Raw genomic sequence first — 23,788 nt, 5'->3', positions numbered from 1 at the left:
CACAGCTGCCAGCAGAACATCAACATTTTAGATGTCGCTTCTTTGAACTCTGTCCTGTCTATCTGGACAAGATCTTTGGGACAGGAATGACCATGTGCAGGTACAGCATCTAGCATGATGGGGACAGTGACCTCTGCTTGCTGGGAACGCTCTAATGAGGAGAATCAGTAATGCAGGCAAGAGACAAAGATTCCCATAATTTGCTAAACTTTCCAAAAGGATCAAGCTTGAAGCTAGGATATGCAACTCACAGTAGTTCTTGCAGAACAGACTTTTATATTTCCCTGTCTTACTATCAGTGTCTTTGTTTTGTCTGGTGTTAATTCCAAGTGTGAGAGATACCTTAGTGAAGCCTTGGGGAGAGGTGTAATATCACATATATGACTTGGGAAAAGACTTGTGCCCAAAAATAGACAGGAAGCTTTGAAGTATCTGTTGACCATCACTTCTGCTATGGTCAGCAGAGACAGTGTGATGTCTAACAAGGTCTGTGGAAACTACAGGCTGGAGTTAACCACAAGAGTGAAAAGCACAGGGGCTGTGTAGGAGGTATCTCCCCTCCTGCTCCTGCTTTCCCTTGCAATCCATTACAGGTAAGTCCATACTGGTACTTTAAGCAGTGCCAGGAGATATTTCTGAACACTGGAATGTGAGAGTCTGTACTGCTGAAATGCTAGAAGAACTACTAGCACAGTTGTGGTCTGGGACATATTAGCCTTCCTCCAAAACTCTGAGGCACAAGTTGGAGCTGGCGCAGGACAGTGACCATTCCCAGCAGGCAGCTATGCACAGTCACCTTGTTCTGGAGCTGGAGAGAGTCCAATGGTATGGATGCAGCCCAGTGGTGCTGTCTGGCTGAAGGCCAGAGAACAGGCTCATCAGTACATGTAAGTCCTACATGCATATGCCCACAAGAAGCCCTCTGAGGAAAACAGCCTACTAGTTAGGTCACCCACCCAGGAAATGAGACAATTCAATTTTTACAATTTGAACCAGACAGTTGGTTAATTTTTCCCCAGCCTGAAAAAGTTGAAACCTCTGTCTCCTGCCTCTCTGGAAAGTTCCCCAATCACCATGCAAAGGCAGCTGGGACAGGGACAGGGGAGAGCAGGCAGCTTTTGCCTCCCAGCTGAAGATGGCTGTCAAAAATGCAAGTAACCTGGGGTAAGATGGTTGAAATTCAGTGACCCTTGAGTCTAGAATCATAGAATGGTTTGGGTTGTAACGGACCTCCCCATCACCCAAACAACCCTCTGCCCACAGGATCTAGATTTAACCCTCAGGATTTTCTCAAAGCTCTTCTCCCACCTATGGTGCTGCTCTCCTATCCTCAGGACAGCAAGAATGCATTTCTCATTATGTGGTGCTGGAGATGGTGTCCCATAGGACTCCTGGCTACTCTGAAGATGTAACTCAGCGTGTGCTAATGGCCTGTTAAATGAAGAACACACAAACTTTTCCTTGGCAAATGTGAAACTAACAAACCTGCTCAAGAAGTTGTATGGACTGAAGGGTATCAAGAAATGGCCACTGTTAGGACATGGTTTCACAAACAGCTTCAGCCTCTAACAATACAATGCTCCTCAAAGGGTCATCACTTCTATTACCTATGGCACAGCTTGCAGCTATGAATACAGATCAACTCGTAAACACAGACAAAATTAATTTTTTAAAGGCATGAGTAGGATGAAGCAGTTGTAGCACACAGGTAAGAGCTGGACTGTCCCTTTCAACATCATCAGCATAATCCTAAGAAATAATGCACCAGGTCTACAATCACAGGGCAGCAGAACCGGGATCCCACTGCTGACACTCGTCTCAGCACTGGAAAAAGACAAATCTTATGCTGACAGCTGCTTCCTTCCAGTTCAACTCCCTATTCATTATCAAAGGTGAAGTTAATTAAATCTCTCCTAAAAAGCTGCTCAGACAACTGCGATAATTATTTCAGGCTAGAATGTGTGATAATTTATGTAATTCTGTAGGCCCACAGAGCTGCTGCAACAGGATCAATTCTAGCATTGGTTTTCCACAAAAACCTGATCCATCACACCAGGTAGGCACAATTTAGATTAATGAGGCAGAAGAGGTGACTGCAGTCCTGCTGCATGAAAACTTAATTTGCACATCTGTGGCCACTGGGTGGATAGAGATGAGAAAATAAGATGGCATGAGAATCCACAACGGGAGAGTTTGCAGGATACTGATTTCTGCAAAAGCTGCCTTCTATTTCTAGCTTAAATGGAAATCAGACCTGAAGAGAAGCTTTCAGAGTGGAGGTAAATGGCTGAATGCATCCAAAGGAAACTATATGGTATGACGTGACCCAGGAAAGTGGCAGGAGAAAAGAGAAGCCTGGTTCTAAATCCATTCCCAAGGATGGGAATTCTTTTTAATGTCTGGGAAAGGGTTGATCAGCTACCCTTTCACCTCATTGCAGCTGGTCACTTTGCACCTTGGAAAAGTCTAAAGCAATGGGACTCCGGACTTCTCGGGAAAGCCTGAGTTCCTCTGTATCCTTATGGTGAAGAAATAAGTCAAAAAGACTTGGTTACCTATCCCTCCCTTTCTCAAAGCACATCTCATGAAGGATGAGTATGATGTGCTCCTTTTTTCCTGAAGTCAACATGATGGGACTTGACCTTGCTGGTTCCTACCACAGCAATTTATCCCTTTTCCACAAGTTCTGGAAGGACATGCAAGTACGGTGCTCTACAGGCATCTCACTGATATATTATGGCAGACCTAGTGGTAGGAAAAAATGACTGCACCTACAATGCCAGTGGTTAGAGTGAGGTGGTCCACCTAGTTTCTCCATCATCGTCACTTAGTATTTGTTGGTAGGCCAAGAAATTAGTAACCAGTAAAAGGTTGGTCAATGGACAGAAAGAGGAAAGATATTTGTTTGAATGGACATGGGTATGTTGCCATAAAAAGAAATCTTTCATTACACTTACAAAGCAATTTGTTCTTCTCAAAGCTCAACACTTGTTAATGTAAAGTAAGTGATTCTATTTAAAACAGTAATTCTCATTGCATTTGAGCAGGTATCCACAGAGCACAGTCTGCAGTTTGCAATGAGAACACTTATCATATTCTCTTCTCCCTCATGTTGTGACAAGCACAGCCCACACACATTTTGCAGACTCATTTGTCTCCATAACAGTCTCTTCCTCAAGAGTTATAAGTCACTGCTGGGGATTCACTGCGGTGCTGACAGCGCTGTGGTGCTACTGCTGCTACAACCACTCAAGTACCATAAAGATCACAACGAACTTGGTTGCTCCAGTGTTCTGCTCTGAATATTGTCTTTTCCCCATCTCCCCTTTGCCTTGGGCAGTGCTCTCCTGTCTTTGCCCATAATTCACTGGAAAGTACATTTTCCAGTAAGTCAGACACTTCTCGGATCTACTACATGCACATGAGCCACGTGGAACATGCAAATGTATACTACATAAGTCAAGAGCTACCACATCTGCATTATTCAGCTAATCCATCTGTGTACAGTGAACACATCTAGGTTTCTGGACCTACCACAGACCTGCTGGTGCATCATAGCTCAGGCTGGTCTTTGGTCTTGACAAAATGTGTCCAGGCAAATTTTCTATGTGGTATAACAGAATACATCCAACAGACCAAGAGTTTTCCTTGAGTAGCTTACTCAGCTGTAGCCCACTAAAGGAATGGGTTGATCCGAGGGCTGGGGAGCGATTTCTTCAGTCCCTTTGGGAAGGGAGAGAAATTGTTGACATCTACAGGGCAAAAGCAAGATTTATTCCTAGGCCTCAAAATACGCTCAAGCCCCCATGCCAGAGAGATTGCAAGGGTCAACTCACATTGGACATTTCTTACCACTACAAAGGGTCACTGCATGGAAAAGAGACTGTGGCACTGCCCTGCAACACCACGTAACACCAGTCTGGTGGTAAGGGAAGGTGGTAGATGATTCAAATGCTGCCTTTACATTAGACCTGACAGTTCTGCTAAGGCTTCCAGCTAAACAAAGTGCGCTGTTCATTACCACTTTAGAAAGTTCAGTTACAGGATTTCAGGTGACTGCAAGGAATTTACAAACAGGCAAGCTGAAACATTCTATTAGGTTAAAACAGCACTGCCCCTACTCTTCCCCCCTTTAACAGCTTCTCCTTTACCCCCAGGCCCCTTCAGTCCACCAGCTCTCTATGATGAGCAGATAACGCTGTGAACGAGGTTTATCAGGGAGATTTCAGAGGGTGTTAGGCACCTGAACAGGTCAATAGGACCTGACCTATCTGCCTATACCTCTTGCTCAGCCAGGAGCTGCCTCTGGATTCCTGTAGGAACTTTCCCATTGGACCGCTGGCATGATTTTCTGCTTCATTATGTCTATTCATTTCCAATTGGATCTTGATGACTTGCCAGCTACTGAAAGCACTGGGACAATTCAAGAATAAATTAAAACTACTGGAACTTAAAAGAAATGGAATCCTTTCCCATGGGTTTCCATTACCATCTGGGTGTGCTGCTAACACAAATGACCCCAAACTGATATAAAAGCATGGTCTATCATTCTCGGAGCAGACTTCAGAGATCTTTTTCTGCCACAGAGGAAGAGAGAAGATATAATCCAAAGGACCTTAACATGACAGATGGAGGAACTCTCTCCACTACTGGAAAATTATGCAAGGACTGCATTGAAACCGGCGCTTCTCTTCTAGCCATATGAACAATCTGGATCGAGCACTACATGCTTGCTAGCAGAGAAAAAAAGAAGAAAGTAAACACGAAAATACTGCAAGCACATATGTGTTTGCTCCCAATATACCACAGCACTAAACCTGTTTAAAGACTGCCAAGTTAGGTATTACTGCTGAGATAGCTAGCACTTTTGTATGCATAGAAAGCAATAGCTGCAAAACTACCTGCTTCAGGAGAGGTTTAAACCACACACAGATTCTCTCTCCTGGGTTTAGTACTTGTCGCAGAAATCATACATCCTAACAGGAGCTGGCTGGCAAGAATTAGCCCTGGAAGCAGGTTGACCTCATCATTCAGATGCCAGCCTGAGATCCAGAAGGCATGAATCTGACTCTTTACTGCAGCACAGATGCCCTGGTGATGCTGGTCTCTCTGGGCACTGGCTCCCTGCTTGATCTCTTGAGCATTATCAGTGCAGGCAAACTAGCCTTCTGGGAGAGACATCAGAAATAAAACACATTAAGCGATGATAAGTTCCAGCACTACACTAGCAAGGGGGCAGGTAAGTTCAAGAGTAAGTACATTATTCCTTCCTGTAACTGTGAGCTCCAGCCCTCCTTTCCATTAGATTAAAAATTAAATGTAGGGTGATTAATGAGAGTCTTTTACAGCTGTGGAGGCATGCACAGGAGTCGTCCTGGAAGTGGGCATGGAGGTCTGTGAGCCACCAGCAGAAAATCACTCCTCTTGTGGGAAAAGGCAAGACCTTCCTGATTTCAGCTCACTGATGCTGAATTCCAGTTTGTTTCTGGGCTTTGTTTCTCACTTTTCATAATGGAGGTCAGTTTTCACCTCCTGTGGATTGTTGCAGAAAGCAGAAGCATCATGTTAGAAAACAGGGACTAGATGGCATGCCTTGAGCCTTCAAGACCCTTCCTTTGGAGTCACAGAATAATACCTTGCACCATACCCTTCTCAAAGGGTCTTCCCATCTTCCTTTTTAATCTGTTTGATTGCCAAGCTCCATGTCTGATATCTTACCTTTTACTTTCAAGCACAAGTAGTAATTCACAGTTAGTATTCAAAGTATTTAAGCTTTGCCCTCAAATTCATCCCTTTCGAGGCCTAAATAACTCCTCAGATCACCTTTACCCCACATGACAGATTTGAGATGTGTACCTCAGCAGTTCCTCAGTATCCTCCTCAGGACCCGTGTTCAGCACATGCTCTCTGTTCTTACAGGCAGCTGGTAGCAGTAGTGAGTCACCTAGTCTTACCACCCCACCAAGGTCTGGATCTTCAAATAATTTCAGATCTAGAAAGGGGAACCAGAAAACGATGTGGTTAAATCATACTACGTAACACAATACCTGCATTGATACTACCTAGTAAATGTGGCTACTGGGCTGAAAAATAAGATCATGTAGACAAGTATTTTTTTACAAAGCCTTCCAATTCACAAAGTGCAGTGATACTCTGCACTCTCAGGACTTGGTAAATCTGCTTTCTTCTTGCACCCAAAAGTAAGTCACATTACTCTTGTTAGTGTGGCATGAATGACTGTGGGACAACCAGCTCCCACAGATCTATAATATCCAAGCCTAAAATGTCAACAGTGAACACCTATGGGAACTACAGGTATTATTTATTCTTTCTGAATGATTCTAGATTATTCTACCCCAGCTGAAGATTTGCCTTAACATTCTCAAGTTATTATTTAGCCTGTATACTCTGTGTCACTAAATTTTAAAAGCTCAGTTATACACGCGCTTTAGATAAAACAATCTGTGAATATATAAATACAGAACAGATTTACTCTCTTTCATCTTCTTCCTGGGATCAACCGATGAGAAATCTTTTTCTGGGCCAAAGAGTCCTTCATCTGGATCTACTTCATCTTCAAAAATGGTTAATTTGGGCTTCTCTTCCTTGGTTGGAGGAGCAGATGCCTTCTTTGTTTTTTTAGTTCTAAAAACATAAAAGACAAGAAAGTCAGCTGCAATTCTTCATTTAACAAGAAAGATTTACAGCTAGCAAGTCTCATAAACCGAAAATAGATGGAGGCTGGGAAAGGATTAGAGAACGGTACATAGGCATCTTTTAGTCGCTGGCAGGAACAGGATACTGAGCTGGAGGGACTGTTGGTCTGACATACTCTACCTGTACTCATGTTTTGTACTCTTACGAACTATCAAGGAACCCGATAGGAATTGGAAGAGCAGGGCTAACAATGCTGTGCTGTGCAAAGTACCACCCGATCCCATTTGTTTTAAGCAGTTTTACTCCTCCCACGCAGAAAGCTTAAAATAAGAAATAGAAGCAGTTCCAGCAACACTGTCATGGAGACTCAGAAAAGGGATAGCTTGAAAAACAAAGGGCAGGTTGGACCATCGCACTGATCCCTTTGGACAGGTTTTTAAAAATCTCTTTGGCTCCGTTTCCTTGCCAGTGCCTGCTGCTGTTTTCGACTGCTGCGTACTCCTGTCATAACGGTGCCAGACACTGCCCTCATCCTCCCTGGAGGAGACATGATATGAAGACTACATCACCTTTAAGCTGAATCGAGCAGGGACTGGAAGACACTTGGTTGGACAGACTGCTATTTGCAGAATTTCTAAATGTCACTCAGTACTTTCTCAAACCAAGGACAGGATTAACTTCCTCTAAATTTAGTCCTCTAAAAATCTGACTGTGAGACAAAGTTAATTTTCAGGTTTCTTTTCAATTCAGTGGAAAGAGACAAACATCTCCATAGGACAATTAATCCCATCTATTTTGAACACTGATATTTGGATGCAATAAATCTCTGAAGATATCCTCCTTTCTCCCTGGTTGGAGAAGGAATCTAAAAATTAGCTTGGATTAGAGGCCTCACTTGCACATGGCTTAAACATGGAGATGAATCCCCTTCCAAGAACAGAGTGAAAAGTGTGTGCCTCATGCTCTCATACCTAGTAGTCACGTTCCACTAGCTGAAGCTAGAAGGCAGCTTTCACAGTAGGGTAACATAAGTTATGAGGCAAACCAGATGGCACAAAAAAAGAAAATTTAGAGAACAAGACAAAAGCCTTTGGATGAAAAGTCCAATTCAAACTAAGCTGAAAGAGAAGCATTCCTTAGGACAGTATGGCCTTCCTAAGAAATCACCATATTTCAGAGATCTTTACTCTTAGCAGTCATAGCCTTGCAATTTCTAAGGTAGCCCCTTTGAGTGTCTCTTTCAACAGAAGATCCAATCTTCTCCTTTGTAGAGAGCAGGTCAGGTTTCAGCCTAGAGCAAACCCAATTATCAGCACTTAACATGCTGTAGTCATCAAAAACTAAGAACTAAGGTCAAAAGATTACACATACATTCCAACTACCTTAAAGAATCTTGTAAAATCCTCTTCCAATTACCGTTGCACACAAAAGAATGCAGACCAGTTATTTTCACAAGTTTATTATCACCAAATAGAACTCATGGGTGATATTCCCTTACTACCACCACTTTGTCTCTTTGCAATGGGAAATGCTGCACTTTAGAGGCCTAAGAGCGAGCCCCATATAGAACTTAAACACGGCCTTAATTGGAAATACACCCTATTCAATATACTAAAGGTAACTGCAGTTGTCAGTGACTAATTTGCTGAACTCTTTATGATACAAACCTTTTAAAAACAGGAAATCAATTTTTTTTTCATTTATATTCACCATGGATATGCCTCGAGTGACTTCCAAATTTGAGCTACTTTTGAAAGGTGAGCTCTAAGGAACTGTCTCAAACTGAAGCATTTGTAAAAGAGCCTTCTTCCAAAACCTGACAAAATCTGAAGTTATAATATGTACAAGCCAGACAGCTTTCACCCAGGATTTCTACACACACTCAAATTCATTACTTTATAAACTGTGGCAAGAAATCTATCACTCAAATGAACCTAAGTATCAAAGGAAAAGGTAAAAAATGAGAGCTGTTATATTTAACAACAGTTAGACTTTAACAACGGAAGAACAGTAAGACTGAGTCTTTCAGAGCTGACAAACTGATTAAAAACAGAATCAGTAGACACAAATAAATCCAATCTACTGGGGAAGGAGCAAATTTTATTTGCGTTATTCATGCCTTGCAATATATTCTTTGAGAAGTGAATGACAAAACAGATGAGGATTTGCCACCCTACAGAGTGCCAGAAAGCTTTTGACAAGATCCCTTCTCCATCCAGAGAGTTACAACAGCTCTCCTGATGTGTAAGAGCCTGTTACGCCACAGGTACTTACACACACGAGCCAATACATTTCCAAGCAGTAGCTCTCCACCCTAGTGAAGTTAACAAGTGGTTCACTTAGAGCCAGCTAAAGTACTTGCAGCGGAGTACCGGCATGGTGGGAAATACTAAGGAAAGGGAAGAAAATCACAAAAAGTGTCACAAAAAACAGCACATAAAGCAAAATTATTTGAACAGAAAGGTCCTGGTAATAACCCTCTGTTTAGTCTAGCCATCAGACCAGCCCACTTACACTGGTTCGCCTTCTGTTTTGCCAGGGGACTCCACTGGCAGTCGCAGGGCACGGGGCCAAACCCGCAGGACCTGACTGCTACCAGTAGGAACATGAAGTTGTTTTTCTGCCTTCAAGTTGTTTCCTCTCACTGCCCTTCTAAGGAAGCCACAGTTGGACTGCCAAGTAATTCCAGCATATCCATACAGGGACTCTGCTGAGGTCGGTCTCTAACTGGGAAACAGGATTCCCACGGTTCTGTATTTAGCTGTGCCAGTCCAGGCTGTGCACTGCTGAGCAGAGGTTAAAAGATGAGAATGGGCGTGTAAGAAGTTTTGGAGTCTGTCTGAGGTTCTGGTTTCTCAGCCAGCTTCAGCTGGCCTGAGTGTTTGTCTGCCTGCTCCCTCATCTCCTCTCTCTATACTCCTGCCACATCCCGTAAGCAAAGGACCGGGGACTTGGCTGGAACTGAGCTGATCGTGAAGCCACGTGCTGGTAGGCATGCAGAGGAGAAGCTGTGAAGATGGTTAATTCAATGATCATTACGTGCTAGACTGCAGTAAGCTGGTGCAGGGATGCAGAGGCTTTTGGGAAGACAGAAATGAAGGAACATTTAGTCCCCCAAAGTATTACTGAACTCAAGCCCTGCACGTCATCTTCTTCACAGATCACACTCACAACCTTGGTATCTGACTGGTGAGCTGACACGCACTGGACACCAGATGCCCACCAAAGCCGCTCTATCACTGCCCTCCTCAACTGGACAGGGGACAGAAAATATAATGGGTCAAGATAACGACAGGGAGACATCACTCACCAATTACCATCACGGGCAAAACAGACTCAACTTGAGCAAATTACTTTAATTTATTTCCAATCAAATCAGAGTAGAACAACAAGAAATAAACCCAAATCTTAAAAACACCTTCCCCCCAACCCTCCCTTCTTCCCAGGCTTAACTTTACCCCACCTCAAAGCAGCGCAAGGGGATAGGGAACGGGGGTTGTGGTTAGTTCATCACACATTTCTGCTACTCCTTCCTCCTTAAGGGGAGGACTCCTAACACTCTTCCCTTGCTTCAGTGTGAGGTCCCTCCCACGGGAGACAGTCCTCCATGATCTTCTCAAATGTGAGTCCCTCCCACAGGCTGCAGTTCTTCACAAACTCCTCCAGCGTGGGTATGTTCTACGGGGTGCCGTCCTTCAGGAACAGACTGCTCCATTGTTGGTCCCCCAAGGGGTCACAAGTCCTGCCAGCAAACCTGCTTCAGCATGGGCTCCTCTCTCCATGGGGCCACAGGTCCTGCCAGGAGCCGGCTCCAGCGCGGGCTTTCCATGGGGTCACAGCCTCCTTCGGGCATCCCCCTGCCCTGACTTGGCGTCCTCCACGGGCTGCAGGTGGATCTCTGCTCCTCCGTGGGCCTCCATGGGCTGCAGGGACAGCCTGCTTCACCACGGGCTGCACCACGGGCTGCAGGGGAGTCTTGTCGGGAGCAAAATTACTCATTCCCCTCCTTCTTCACTGACCTTGGTGTCTGCAGAGTTGTTTCTCTCACATGTTCTCACTCCTCTTTGCAGCTGCTGTTGTGCAGTTTTTACCCCGCTTCTTAAACATTTTGAAACCAACTGCATCCGGCTGGCTGAAGATGACCTGTGTCACTGTTATTTCTTCGTTGCTGAAACAAGTGAACCTTGAAACATCACTCTAGTGAATTTTAAAAATCTTAACAAAAACCAAATCAGCCCTAAAGATGATGTATCCTTTGTTTAGCTGAAGAGCTTTCTGGAACCATACCCATCTACTCAATAGAGCTCACTGGTTTCTACACACAAAGCACTGTGAGAGTGACTCCAATAACACTATCACCTTCTGCTCTGAGTCTAGAAGGAGTCAAATTGCCCTATAAGTGACTGTTGATAAAGACTAGCCTCCTGTCTGACATGGATCAAAACTGGATGATCACAAGTTAGGGTATACGAATCCACTTAGTCAGGCTGCTGGCACAGTTGAAAATCCAGCTGAGATTCCTGGCTCCCAAATATTCCCAAGTCACCCATGAAAATGTCAACAAAACTCTGTATGCAGAAGACACTCACTTTCAAACTTAACTCATTTTGAGAGCACAATTCTCATGCTATTGTTTACCCACATAATGTAGGTCACTTGTTTGGCAGCCTCTGTGTCTCACTGGCACATCAATAATGCAGAAAAGCTTTTTGGCCAGCTGTAGAAAACAGCGATGAGGATGACTAAGACACTCCAAAATCAGAAGATTTCCAGACCTGCATGTGTGATAGCTGTATTTTGAAATATTGGAGCTCCAGACCTATGCTTGGTGACACATAGCTTAAATCAAAGGGCACATCTACTGTGCTCAGTACAGACAGGAGTCACTCACCCATGCTCACTATTGAGTTAAAATAAGGAGTGTAACTATTCAGAGTAAGTGTAATCTCAGCATAGAGATAAAAATTTTCAGAACTTATTATTCTGAAAATACGACCATCTCTTTTTTATAGGAATACGATTATGCTCCAGGAAAGAAATGTCACAGTAATATTAAAAAAAAAGGCTTATTCAGAATATACACATTCATATTTTAGGTATCCATGGGATGTTACAAGGGAAAAGCTTACTAATAGAAATGGACACCCCAACTCCCACAAATCTACGTTCATGCTTGAACAAAAGAGCTACTACTAAAACAGCAGCAGTATTAGCAGATCTTCTTGAAAATCGTTTCTGAAAAACAAAGAACCTAAACAGTGGTTCACGCAGAAAACAAAATGTCATCTGCTGCTTTCTTTTCATTCAACAGCGCTCATTTTCCAAAGCCGCCTGATAATAACAGACAGGACAAAAGGGGTCATTCTCATCTGCTTTGGGCAAGGAATGCCAAATAAAAATTCTAAGCCCATCAGCTCAACACAGCCTGACTGCTAAGCATTCAGCAACCGTGACAAGCGCTGGCCGCAGGGATATTTTATCTCACACAGTAATCTTTTTCTTGTGGACATCACAGTAACTTACAGTGTTTTAAACGGCCCTGGCATCTCCCAAAATAAGATAATGCGTAATAGATGGAATAAATCTCCCGTTAGAGGCACAGTTTCTCCTGCTACAGTCCCCAGATTAGGCCAGCCTTGGACTGTTCCAGCAGAGCAACAGATGGAAAGAAAGCCTGAAGGAACAGATTTTCAAGAATTCAGCTCCCATCTAGGGATGTGCTTTTGTGGAGAGATTTTTCTGTAGGGCTCAGCACTCAGGAGTACCTGTTCTTCCTAAAAGAAGCCAAGCCTCTTTTATAATCTGTCCTTAAGCTTTCTGATTATATCCTTTTTCAATATAATTTGAAAACAGACAACAAGACCACAGATGGACAACTTTTGTTTAGTATACAGCTCATTAGCAAAAATCATAATACAGAAACATTTGCTAAGAAGTTTTCAATTAAATAATAAAGCACACAGGCACTCATACAGTTGGCAAAGGAAAAAGGGCTACAAAGTAAATTGCAAAGGAAAAAAATTAACATAAAGGAAATTTCTTTACTGTTTTCCTGTGATTTTATAGACTAAACCAGAATGTGAGATTTCCTGAAAAATGTTAAGGACAACAAAAGACAAATTTCAAAATATAATAGTGACTAAATTAAACCACAGCAAGGATACTGGTCCAGAGCAGGACAGGCATAATTAAGTTGCCAATAACAATGTGAAAAAGCCAAAAATACTCATTAGTATTTTGAGTTTCATCTACAAAGTAGCAGAAGGGTACTTTCAGGGTTTCTGACAACAGTGAAATTATCCTAATACTCATGTTAATGATGCACATGTTCAAATATGCAATACCAGATACACACACTAATGTGCTTTGGAAAAAACTGGCCAGGCATCTTTCTGTACCCTGGATGTAACTACTCAAGATATTTTAGAACTTCAAGGAGATTACAGAGGGCTAAAAATAAAGCTATTTTAGAATTCAGAGAAGTTAAAAAAGTATAACACAAAGAAGCATAAGCTGGTGAGCATTGCCTTGATGATTGGTAAAGTTAGAGAAAGGCAGACAAGCAGATATAATCAGTAAGCAATTAAAAGAGCATTCATTACTAAAGTCTTGTCTGAATCATGCTGTTGTTTTCTTTTTACGAGCCTACAGGCTTGGTTAATAATGGCATCTTATTCCAAGGACTGACACAGCAGTCCTGAGACTTCCCACCGTTTTCTTCCAAAGCATGACCGGGACAACGGAAGCTCCTATCCTCCAGCTCCTGCAGACAGGGATCTCACCGCATCACTGCAGGTATCTGCTTCTCTGTAGAGACAGCCTGAGCTATTTCTGCATTAACTTTGGCACTCAGATGCCTCAAGCGAGGAGGGACAAAACCAGAACGCTCTTTTGTTGGTTCTTTTCCATGGCTTTGGTGGGACAAGGAGGAGAGAATATTATGTCTCACTGTTGAGTCTGTGAATTAGTAAAAGAGTTACAAGGCAAGTATGACGACGGCAGCATCAGGGCTTGGTGTATGCCAGCTTTTATTATGCCCCTGATTCCCCTTCTCTATTTGTATGTTTGGTAGGACTTGATTTCAAATTGATAAAAGGAGAGAAACATTGATTTTTGCTCTGCTTCCCTTTTCTGGAGCACTTTCTATTTTCCCCGTGCCCAGTCCTTGCAATTTCTACCCAATATCATCCTATTTCCCCTTTTCATCCCTCCTCAATCCATTTCCCCAGATTTCTGGCTAGTGTCAGACACTTTCTTGCTCCACCCCCAGAATCTGCAGTATTGCCTTATCCTCTAGACTGACAATTAGGCCTCCTTGTCATCTTCTGCCCTCTTCTCTCCCCGCCCCACACCATGTACCTGTTACCCTCCAGACCTCTATTCTGGACTCTTTCTGCTTTAACTCTAAAGATTACTATTGTAGGTCAAAGTATACTTTTGAAAAATACCACAGGCTGTAACTGAAGGAGAAACAGAAAGCTGCAATGAGAAAGTGGGAAAATGCAGAAGGGAGGGTAAGGGGAAAAAAAGAGGATGAAATTGAGCAGAGGTAGCAGTAGGCAAGTTAGCAAATCAAGACAAAGGGAAGAGGTTGAAGCTGATCACAAACGATAACCATCTGTAACTGCTGACCACCAAAGATAAAGAAGGATGTTTACCAGCCAGTTTTCAATAAAAGATAAAATTCATCTTAAATCTTAAGTAAACGTAAAATCTTTCTGGGGAAAGGAAGGTTTATTAGGAAAAAAATGGGACAGTTTGGACTTGACAAACTCTGCCAGACATTTTTCCTTGATGAATTTCCTTTAAGGTCACTATTCAAGCTAATGCAGTTACTTTCAGGAATAGGACCTAGCTTTATGTTTTGACCCTATAAAAATTACACTCTAGGAAAAAAAATCCATTCTCTTACACTAATTAACAACTGTTACAGGTCTGTAGCTCCAAAGACAACAAATTCTCGGGCAAATACTGTGCTGCATGCCTGTAAAGTGATGTCTATGTGCAGCATAACTCAGCAATAAAATGTGCGACATGACAAGAATATAAATATGACAACTGTCATGAAATCAACCTGCCAAGATTGTCCCTTTATGAGACATTCTTCACAAAATGTCCTGAGTGGCTTCATAATCAAGGTCAACCAAACTGAAACGTTAAACAAGGTGTGAAAAAAAACCCTAGCTACTGAGCATGTTATTTGCCACATGCTCAACAGATTCAGGAGCAAACACAAAAAAAAAAAAGGCCTCACAAACAGGGGATTGACGGTAGTGAAAGTATCCAATTTTGTGGCAGGAATTCTTAAAACTGACAAGTAAAAGTGACAAATACAAACAGCATTCTGGAGAAGTGATTGGTTTCTTCAACACCGAAATAGTGAAAAAGCCAAACACACACACGAACATACCTGTGTGGCTTCTTGTTAGACATATTTGCCCTGGTGAGACCCCACCTGGAGTACTGCGTCCAGTTCTGGAGTCCCCAGCACAAGAAGGACATGGACCAGTTGGAAAGGGTCCAGAGGAGGGCCACAAAGATGATCAGAGGGCTGGAGCACCTCTCCTATGAGGACAGGCTGAGAGAGTTGGGGCTGTTCAGCCTGGAGAAGAGGAGGCTCCGGGGAGACCTGATAGCGGTCTTCCAATACCTCAAGGGGGCCTGCAGGAAAGATGGGGAGAAGCTGTTCAGTAGGGCCTGTTGTGATAGAACAAGGGGTAATGGGTTTAAATTAGAAGGAGGTAGGTTTAGATTAGATATTAGAAAAAAATTTTTTTACAATGTGAGTTGTAGAGCACTGGAACAGTTTGCCCAGAGAGGTGGTGGAGGCCCCATCCCTGGAATCGTTCAAGGCCAGGCTGGATGAGGCTCTGAGCAACCTGATCTAGTCAGGGATGTCCCTGCTTCTTGCAGGGGGGTTGGACTAGATGACCGTTGAAGGTCCCTTCCAACTCTAACTATTCTATGATTCTATGATTCTATATTTGAATAATTTCTGAAAAAGCACTGAACATGTGAACAGTTATGTCTCATTTCCAGAAGTGTCGGGCACTCACAGCTCTAAATCATAGAAACAGAGCCACAGAGTGGTTTAGGTTGGAAGAAGTCTTTAAAGATCATCTAGTCCAACCCCCTCCTGCCGTGGACTGGGACATCTTTCACCAGATCAGGCTGCTCAAAGCCCAGACCAACCTGACCTTGGACACTTCCAATGATGGGGCATCCACAATTTCTCTGGGCAACCAGTGTCTCACCACCCTTATCATAAAAAAAAATTCTTCCTTATGTCCAATCTAAACTTCCCCTCTTTCAGTTTTAAACTGACAGTTTTAAAGTTTTTCTGTCACTACAGGCCTTGGTAGAGTCAAATCAGCAAGACCTACAACTGCTTGGTGCCTCCTCCCAAGGACAGGCAGCCTGACTGTTCCACACCTACTTTATAAAGGTTTAATTTTGTGCTACCTAATATTTACTTCCTTGTAAACAGAATGTCATCATATCCAGCAGCATCTCCTGACACCTATGTTTGACAGCCTCCCGGCCTCACGTTGTGCTCCTCAAGAGGAGACCATTTCCCCTGTGCTGCTGCCCCACTGCATCCAAAAGCAGAATTGGTACAAGAACCCAGACTGCGGGCACAACTCTAGTTTTCATCATACAAAAGCTTCAAATAGAGAACATAAGAAGAGAGGGTGTTTGCATCACAAAACCTCTGGCCTCTCTAATCCCAGAGGCTCCATAGAATCATAGAACAGAATCACAGAACTGTTTGGGTTGGAAGGGACCTTTAAAGATCATTTAGTCCAATCCACCTGCAAGGAGCAGGGACATCTCCAACCAGATCAGGTTGCTCAGAGCCTCATCCAACCTGGCCCTGAATGTTTCCAGGGATGGGGCATCCACCACCTCTCTGGGCAACCTGTTCCAGTGTTTCACCACCCTCATTATTAATTTTTTTTTTTTCTGAAGGATACTCTTCTTTTTTTTTTGCATGGTACCCACACAGATGCACCCCTAACCTACAGAAAACCTCTAGCAAACTGCAAGTGATGTTCCAGTCTAAAATTTTGCTTGACATACCTGTCACACCACATCTAGACAGCTTATGAAAAGCCAGAGAAGGGTTGATTACTGAGGCAGTGAGCAGACTCCAGCAGTAGCCAAGGAGGATTTGCACTCACAGGCAGACGGCTTCAAAAGCGCAAGGTCTCAACTGCCCCATGATAGGGCCCAAGGAGGGAAGACGGGGCTGAGTCTGGTTCCCCACTGCCTTCACTCCCTCACATCTTGCTGTTCACAGAGGTCACTTACATATCTTGGCTGTGGCATGGGTAAAACAAACCTCTCACCACAACACAGAGACGGCTCCACAGGAAATAAAACAGAGAAGGACACAGTGAGACATTGTCAGAGCTGAATGATGCCACTGTTGCAGACACAGCCCCATGCTCCAGCTGCTGCCTCTCCTGCTGATCAAGAGATCAAAACCTCTTCCATAACAAGCAAATGTGGCTTTCCTGTCTAGAGGTTTCTTGCATTGTTGTTTTTTTTTTTTTTTGTAACAGAGGGAAGATAAAATTGCTCTGAGTGAAATATTCCCCAGGCCATGGACACGCCTATTGCACAAAGTAATTCCACTTCTGATGCTGGAAGCATTGCTGGAGGTCAGACTGTGGGAAGAGTCACACCAGGGATCACCCAAGACACAAAACTCTCCCTCCTAAGCGAGGCACTGAGGCTCTGCAGCAGCAGCTGCCAAGGGGCTTCCTTCTGCCGCAAGCAGAAAAAATATCTGACATAGTTCTGTATTTTTTTTTTAATTGGATTCCTGTTTATGTTTTTATCGCTAATGGGACTGACTTCTCAGCACACAAGCTTTTGCCACGTAGGTGATTTCAGGGGCTGGGCACTGAGCTCAGCGCACACAGCAGCTGGCTGTCGTGCTGAAAGGACGGGTTTAGCCGGGGAAGCACCGCGAGCCCTTCACGGAGCACAGCAAGGTCGGGCACTGAATCACAGAAACTTAACAAATGCTAGCAGTCCACAAACACATCACTAAAAGAAGAAGAAATAAGAGGTCTTTACAAGTGTTCTGGCTCATGCATGAGACCCAGCTCAGCGCTGGTGTTATTTAACAGCCATGATAATATTCTAAAATCATAACCAAAAATCATTCCCTTCCTATTGGCAAAAAATCTCTCAAAGCTCAGCTCACCCAGAGCGACACTTGCTATTCCCACAGCACTCTTCAGAGATGGCAGATGGATGATTTCAGTGAGGCCTCCAACTAGCGTCTCCTGTCTCCAGAGAGTTATGACTTGACCCAAGCGACACGAGCCTGCAGATCCACCCAACTGATTCATTGCAGACCCTGCTCCTTGCTCCTGCTTAGCTACCTGATGATCTGCTATTGCCAGCCATCCCCCCCGGGGCTGGCTGGATTAGAAACGCTGAAGATCCATGTGCTGCAAGGGATGCAGCAGGGAAAACGGATCAGGGAACACAGGCTGTGGGTAGAAATGCTGGTACACACCTCAGGCTAGCAAATCTCAGACAACATGAGGCCTCAGGCCTCTGTAGGGACAAGAAGTGGCAAGTGAATAGTACTCCATTAGCCCAAGGAGAGCTCTTTTCAGGATTAGCTGCTGTTGACTCACAGCGTGAGCTTGGGCAAGTAACTTGATCCTTTGGGCCAGTCTGCTGACTCACAAATCCCAAACGGACTCAAAGTATAATAAAGTTACACCACTTTACACCAGGGGAGAATCTAGTGAAATTAAGCCACCTCATAAGTTGGAGAGATGTGAGAAATTAACTGAGGTTTGGTAAGGGCGATCTTTTGTTCAACACATGGGGGAGCAGAAATTATATCACTAATCTGTGTCAGTGGGAGGGAGTAGTGGAAAAGTGATGAAATTATGCTGACGACAGCAGGGGAGTAGCAATTACAAATAACTGCACTACATTTTAAGCTCCTACTCCCTTGTGTTACAGGGCTGTGCTAATGCTGGAGGAACGAACGATGATTTCAGACAGAAAAAAAAACAGATCTAGGACATCTCAGGATCTGAATCCATAAGAAGAAATGCTACAGCAGACCTTTCACATACCACATGGCTAGGACAGAGAACCAACACCACAGGATCAGTGTGGCTGTAAACATAAAGTACACTAAACACAGCCAAAATGTCACTCAGCCCCTCCATGCTGCCCACCCAGCTCCTATCTGCAGTTCTTGGCCTCCTGTCTCTGTTCACCTTCCTTTGCGCCCTCAAGCACGGACACTGGCACCTGCCTGTGGTCTCTCCAAGGAAAGGAAAGGTTTTGAGGCTGTCCACCTTCCCACGGCTGGCAGAATTCCACAGCAGAGGAGCCACAAGCACAGGAGGCAGCACACACACACCTATGCTGCTGAACAACAGGGCTAGGGCAGGGCTGTACCCACACTACAGAACACTTGGCCTTGGTCTTTCCTTGCTCTGTGTGGTGTCCTGGAATTACTATTTATTCTGCATCTGATTTTCAATTCAAAGTGCCTGAAATAATGTGAGGGTTGTACTAGAGCTCTGCAGAGTCATAGCCTGAAACAGAAGGTGTTTATGACGTGCTCTGGGCACAGAACAAAGGCACATGGCAGTGTTTGAGGGAACAAAGTTTGATGAGATACTGCCAGAGGACTGTATACGGAGACAAACTTGGTGCAGCCTTCTCCACATTAACTTTTGGAAATGGTCCCTGCAAGGGGTCCTGGGTACCAGCCCCTCCCAAGAAGGACAGATAAGCAGAGAGCAGAAAGTAGACTGTCCTTGGCCATGTTGTCCACTTGACTGTAGGGTTTAAGGATACCTTGGTATCCTTCAGAATATTCACAAGTAGCATCTGTTTTGCAGCACATAACAGCATCACAATAGCTCCCCTCCCATGAACAATGGTGCTGTGCTGCCAACAGCTGGCAAACCACTGGCAGACCAAGCAAGTTCCTCCACAAAAGTAAGGGATACGACAGGCTGGGTTACATCTCCCACCACCTCCCAAGGGCAACTAAAACAATGCTTATTGCCAACAGACTGCATCAGTCAGATAGCCCCCAAACACCTCGCAGCCTTTCAGAATTCACTCTCTCCGCACCTCTATGTGGCAGGGCATGCCAGCACTTTTTTTTCACAGATTGGGAATGCAACATGATCCTGAAAATCAGAAGTGAACTGTCTGCAGCCTAAACAGGATGTCTTTGAAATTAAGAATTGAAACTAATTCCCCTGAGACCTTGGCCAGCAGCTCTGGAGCACACGCTTCTCTTTCCTGTTTGAGCATCCTGCATTGTGCGGCACTGCCCTTGTCTCTTGGCAGCGCCACTGAACAAATAAAACCAACTCCAGTGAGGTCAGGGTTTGCTGCAACAGCCCCTGAGGGAGGAAGTGAGGGTTAGCCCTCAGGAGCCTCTCAAGAACACATTTGATTTTTTTCATATTACAGGAATAGCTGGGGCCATGGATCTGTCCCTCATAGCCAAGATGAGAAAGACGGATGACACGGGAACAAGTTTCCAGGACAAGACTGTTATACACAGCAACAGCCTATGCTGGCAGATAACCCACCACACAGATGAAAAATGAGACATCTTCAGCAAATGAGTCTAGATAATGCTGTAGGGTGGTTTTGAAGGCGTAATACCGTGTTTTGTGTTTAATGATGCTTTCAAGAACGCCTCGGATGCTGTTAAAGGCAAAACGCAATAAAGCAAGGCAGAGAGAAGCTTGGAAATCTTCCATCCAAGCCACTCAGACCAGTTTGTGTATCGTGCCAAATAAGCAGCAGTTATTACAGAAAATCATGGTTTAGAGATGAGATCTCAGAAAATAGCCTATACTAGCAAAAACCAAAGTCAAGACCTTTTCCTAGCCAACTGACGCACCACGGCTCACACCCACACGGCTGAACTCTGTTACACTCCAAAACAGACCGGCTGCACCCATTCAGTCCTGGGCCAGCTCCTGAGCTGTGCTCACCATCACCCAAAAGGGTGCTAGCTGAAAGGAGCCACAGCAGCCAGCTACATACCTGCTGAAAAATGCCCTTGGTGTTTTATGCTCACAGGGCATCCTTAAGTGCCAGACATACACTCAGCAACACCTGCACCAAGAAAAGTCTTGTTACAGGGCCTCAACAGCTCCAATCTTGAGTCCTAAATGTGCACCTTCTTCAGGCTGTCCTGTTGACAACAAAAAGCCAAATCTGTACTAGCAAATAAACATGGTCAGGGCTTGGGCTGAGATAACGGCACACAATGTCTCTCTTGTGAGTTTTAGCATGCTCCCTGGCATGGATTTGGCCCAGGCCAATTACTGCTTTCCCAAATGATGCTTGGACATAGTTTAGGGATCAGTACAAGCTCAGGTCCCTTCCTGTTTTGGACGTGTCCAGCTTCCTTTGGGGAGTGAAAGGATTTAGCCGTTGGACAGGAGCTACGTCATCCTAGTTGGCACAGAGCAGGACTACAGTTCCTGTCCGCTTTTATTTACGAGTTTAGCCACAGTGAAGCCACTTACCACAGCTGGGTATTTCACTGTGATGATAACCACATTTCTGTGCAAAGGGGAACTTTTCTCCAGGCAGACCTATGAAATCAGTTTTATTTCTTTCACCAAAGGGATAATGGCAGGATCTGACTTTTCAGTACTGTACCCAAGATGGGACCTGAGAAATTCAAGCGCAGAACGAAGAGCTGCTGAGTCCCAGATGTGTGTTGGTCCTTAAGGACACCTCCTTTCGCTGGCACTTCAGATTATTCCAGACCAGCCAACTGCTGCAAGGGGTAGCAGCAAGAGGATGTGATCCCTAGGTGTGTTAATTAATATCGGCCCATGGTTATAACAGCTAATTCATGCACTTTTGGCAAGGTTTTAGAGATCACTTTCAAAAATAGTTTTCCAAAAGCCAGTTCTTTGATCTTTTGAAACAAAGACAGAAACTTCTGCAGCAGGTCCACAGGGAAGAAGGAACAATGCTTTTATTAAGTCTGCTGAGTTAGGAACTTGACAGCACCAGATGAAAGGCAAAGCGAGTCTCCCATCTCAATTTAAACTGAGCACACATTCACCCCACAGACAGCTTCTTCTAGAGCAAACAGTTCTGTTCTATTTGGTGAACAGAAAAACAACAGGGTAGCTCTGAATCCATCCCTCATTAGCAGTCTGCCTCATCTCTAAGCAGTTCCCCGGGTCTGCCGACTAAAGATTTCCCGTGCCTTGGTGAAAGGAGCAGGCTAATCGATGAGGTAATGCTTTTTTATTCTAATTAAGGACTTGAGTCATCCTATTATTATAAAGTCCATGAAACAAAACATGTTTGAATCTGCCCAATTACATCATGTTCAATCCTCTGCCAAGGCAGAAGTAAAAAAAAAGACATTTTTGATTCTGTGTAGTTGTAAATTTATCCTCTACCCCTTCTAAAGGATCTCCTGCCTCCTACGAATCTGTCTCAGTTAAGTAAGGACTTGCTTAATATGCCAGCAGAATGGTTCACGGCAGCTTCTGCACGCCTTCATCGCTGTGTAGTTCTGCACTGCTACAAATGACCGCACACTGCTGTTAAACAGGATGGGAAAATAAAAAGCTGAGAGTTCACTCAGAGGACTATGGGAATTATCTGAAAGCTGGTGCCAGCTAGTGGCAATGGTACTTCATTCCAGTTCCCTGACATTATTTGGCTCTACAATTCTTCTATATACAGAAAAGAGTGTGGTAAGTTTTATTGCTTTAATACATTGTAAACAACGAACCAGGTCCATTAAAAATCCCGTGACAACTTTCTTAAAAGCAGACACATCTACTTCAGTAAGCTGGTGAAATTCCAAGCTGGGTATTTACATTTACACCGGTACAATTCCCCCTGCGTTTCCAGTTGAATCACATGCTCTTCACTTACTGCCTGACGCTGCAATGAGGTGTTGCACTAAGCTATTAAGTCCTTGCTGCATTTTTCCCCAGGTGTAGTTACATTTGCGTTCTGCTTGAAAACACTGGTGGATGGCGTGCACAGCTGTAACACTACGGAGACTATTTGCAGTCCTTTGGGTTTAGGATGATGGTATAAACACAAATTTACTATTTATAAAACCCATTAAAGTATATTCAGTGTTCTAATCAGAAAGAAAATGAAGCTCATTAAAATAATTACTTAAACTCTCTCCCAAAGGATCCTCCTGTTCCTGCTGTGTATGTACTGGAACCACTCAAGCCAGCCATGACAGAAACTCTTCACTGAAGTTTAACCAAGGCAATTGCTTCAACATGCAACATAAAACCTGGGGAAATAATGACTGCATAATCTTATGGGACCAAAAATCCAACACTAGACCAGGAAATATGAATGCAGATAAGGACAATACTGGCACAGGGTAGGACTCTCACAAGTTTTCCTTAGGTTAGGGAAGTGACTATTTCCAGAATAGAAGAAAACACAGAGCAACCAACTTTAGGTCTCTAAGTTATGCACCTACTCCTCTCCAAACCTCTCTGACAGCCTGAGTGCCCTAGCTCTGATCCCAAGGTACAGTTCTTTCTGATTGCCAGAACTGGACATAGCAGGAGGGTTTTTGCACTCACCTGTCAAATATGCTTTCCTGAAAGACTGCTTATGGATGTAACACGTGCCAACTACAAGCCCAGGCCTACCAGAAAATCTAACTTTTCCTGAGTGCACTTATATTCAGTTAGCACCACCACAGAACAGCAATGAGAGGGCTGAGTCCTTCATACATCCAACTCAATTCCTTTGGTTGGAAAGTACACCTAGAAAAGATTCTCAGCTCCGCTACCTGGAGCCGCCCAGGCCTTTGCAGAGTTCTCCCAAGGAAAACATCTTCCAAGAGCTATCACTCAGAAGACACAACACAGAACGAATATAGATGATTCTGTGAGATTCAATAGCTAAACATGGTTTCCTTTTCCACTGTTTTCTTTCAATGACCCTCAGCCTTCCATCTGCAGGGAGACAGCAAGACTTGCAGTAAAGAAACAGGTGGGAAGCTGTGCTCAGGAAATGGGATTGGAGGCAGCAGAGAAAGGAAAGCCCATTGCACAGGAGAACAACAGTCACAAAGCACCTATAAACATTTTAAAATTCA

The 23,788-nt window shown here is 44.0% G+C and overlaps 1 protein-coding gene across 1 annotated transcript in view; it reads right to left on the bottom strand.

Annotated features, from left to right (window-relative positions):
* Nucleotides 1-23,788, bottom strand: part of HS1BP3 (HCLS1 binding protein 3) — a 53,144-nt gene that overhangs the window by 5,661 nt on the left and 23,695 nt on the right. Inside the window, exons 5-6 of the mRNA XM_086745504.1 lie at nucleotides 6,494-6,645; nucleotides 5,857-5,992 (exon numbers count right to left, since the gene is read on the bottom strand). Coding sequence (XP_086601630.1) covers nucleotides 5,857-5,992; nucleotides 6,494-6,645 — 288 coding nt within the window. The remainder of the gene's footprint in view (nucleotides 1-5,856; nucleotides 5,993-6,493; nucleotides 6,646-23,788) is intronic.

This window comes from Chlamydotis macqueenii, chromosome 3 (genome assembly GCF_036417535.1).
Source record: "Chlamydotis macqueenii isolate bChlMac1 chromosome 3, bChlMac1.mat, whole genome shotgun sequence".
Taxonomy (NCBI): Eukaryota; Metazoa; Chordata; class Aves; order Otidiformes; family Otididae; genus Chlamydotis; species Chlamydotis macqueenii.
This window is presented reverse-complemented; position numbering and strand designations above follow the sequence as displayed.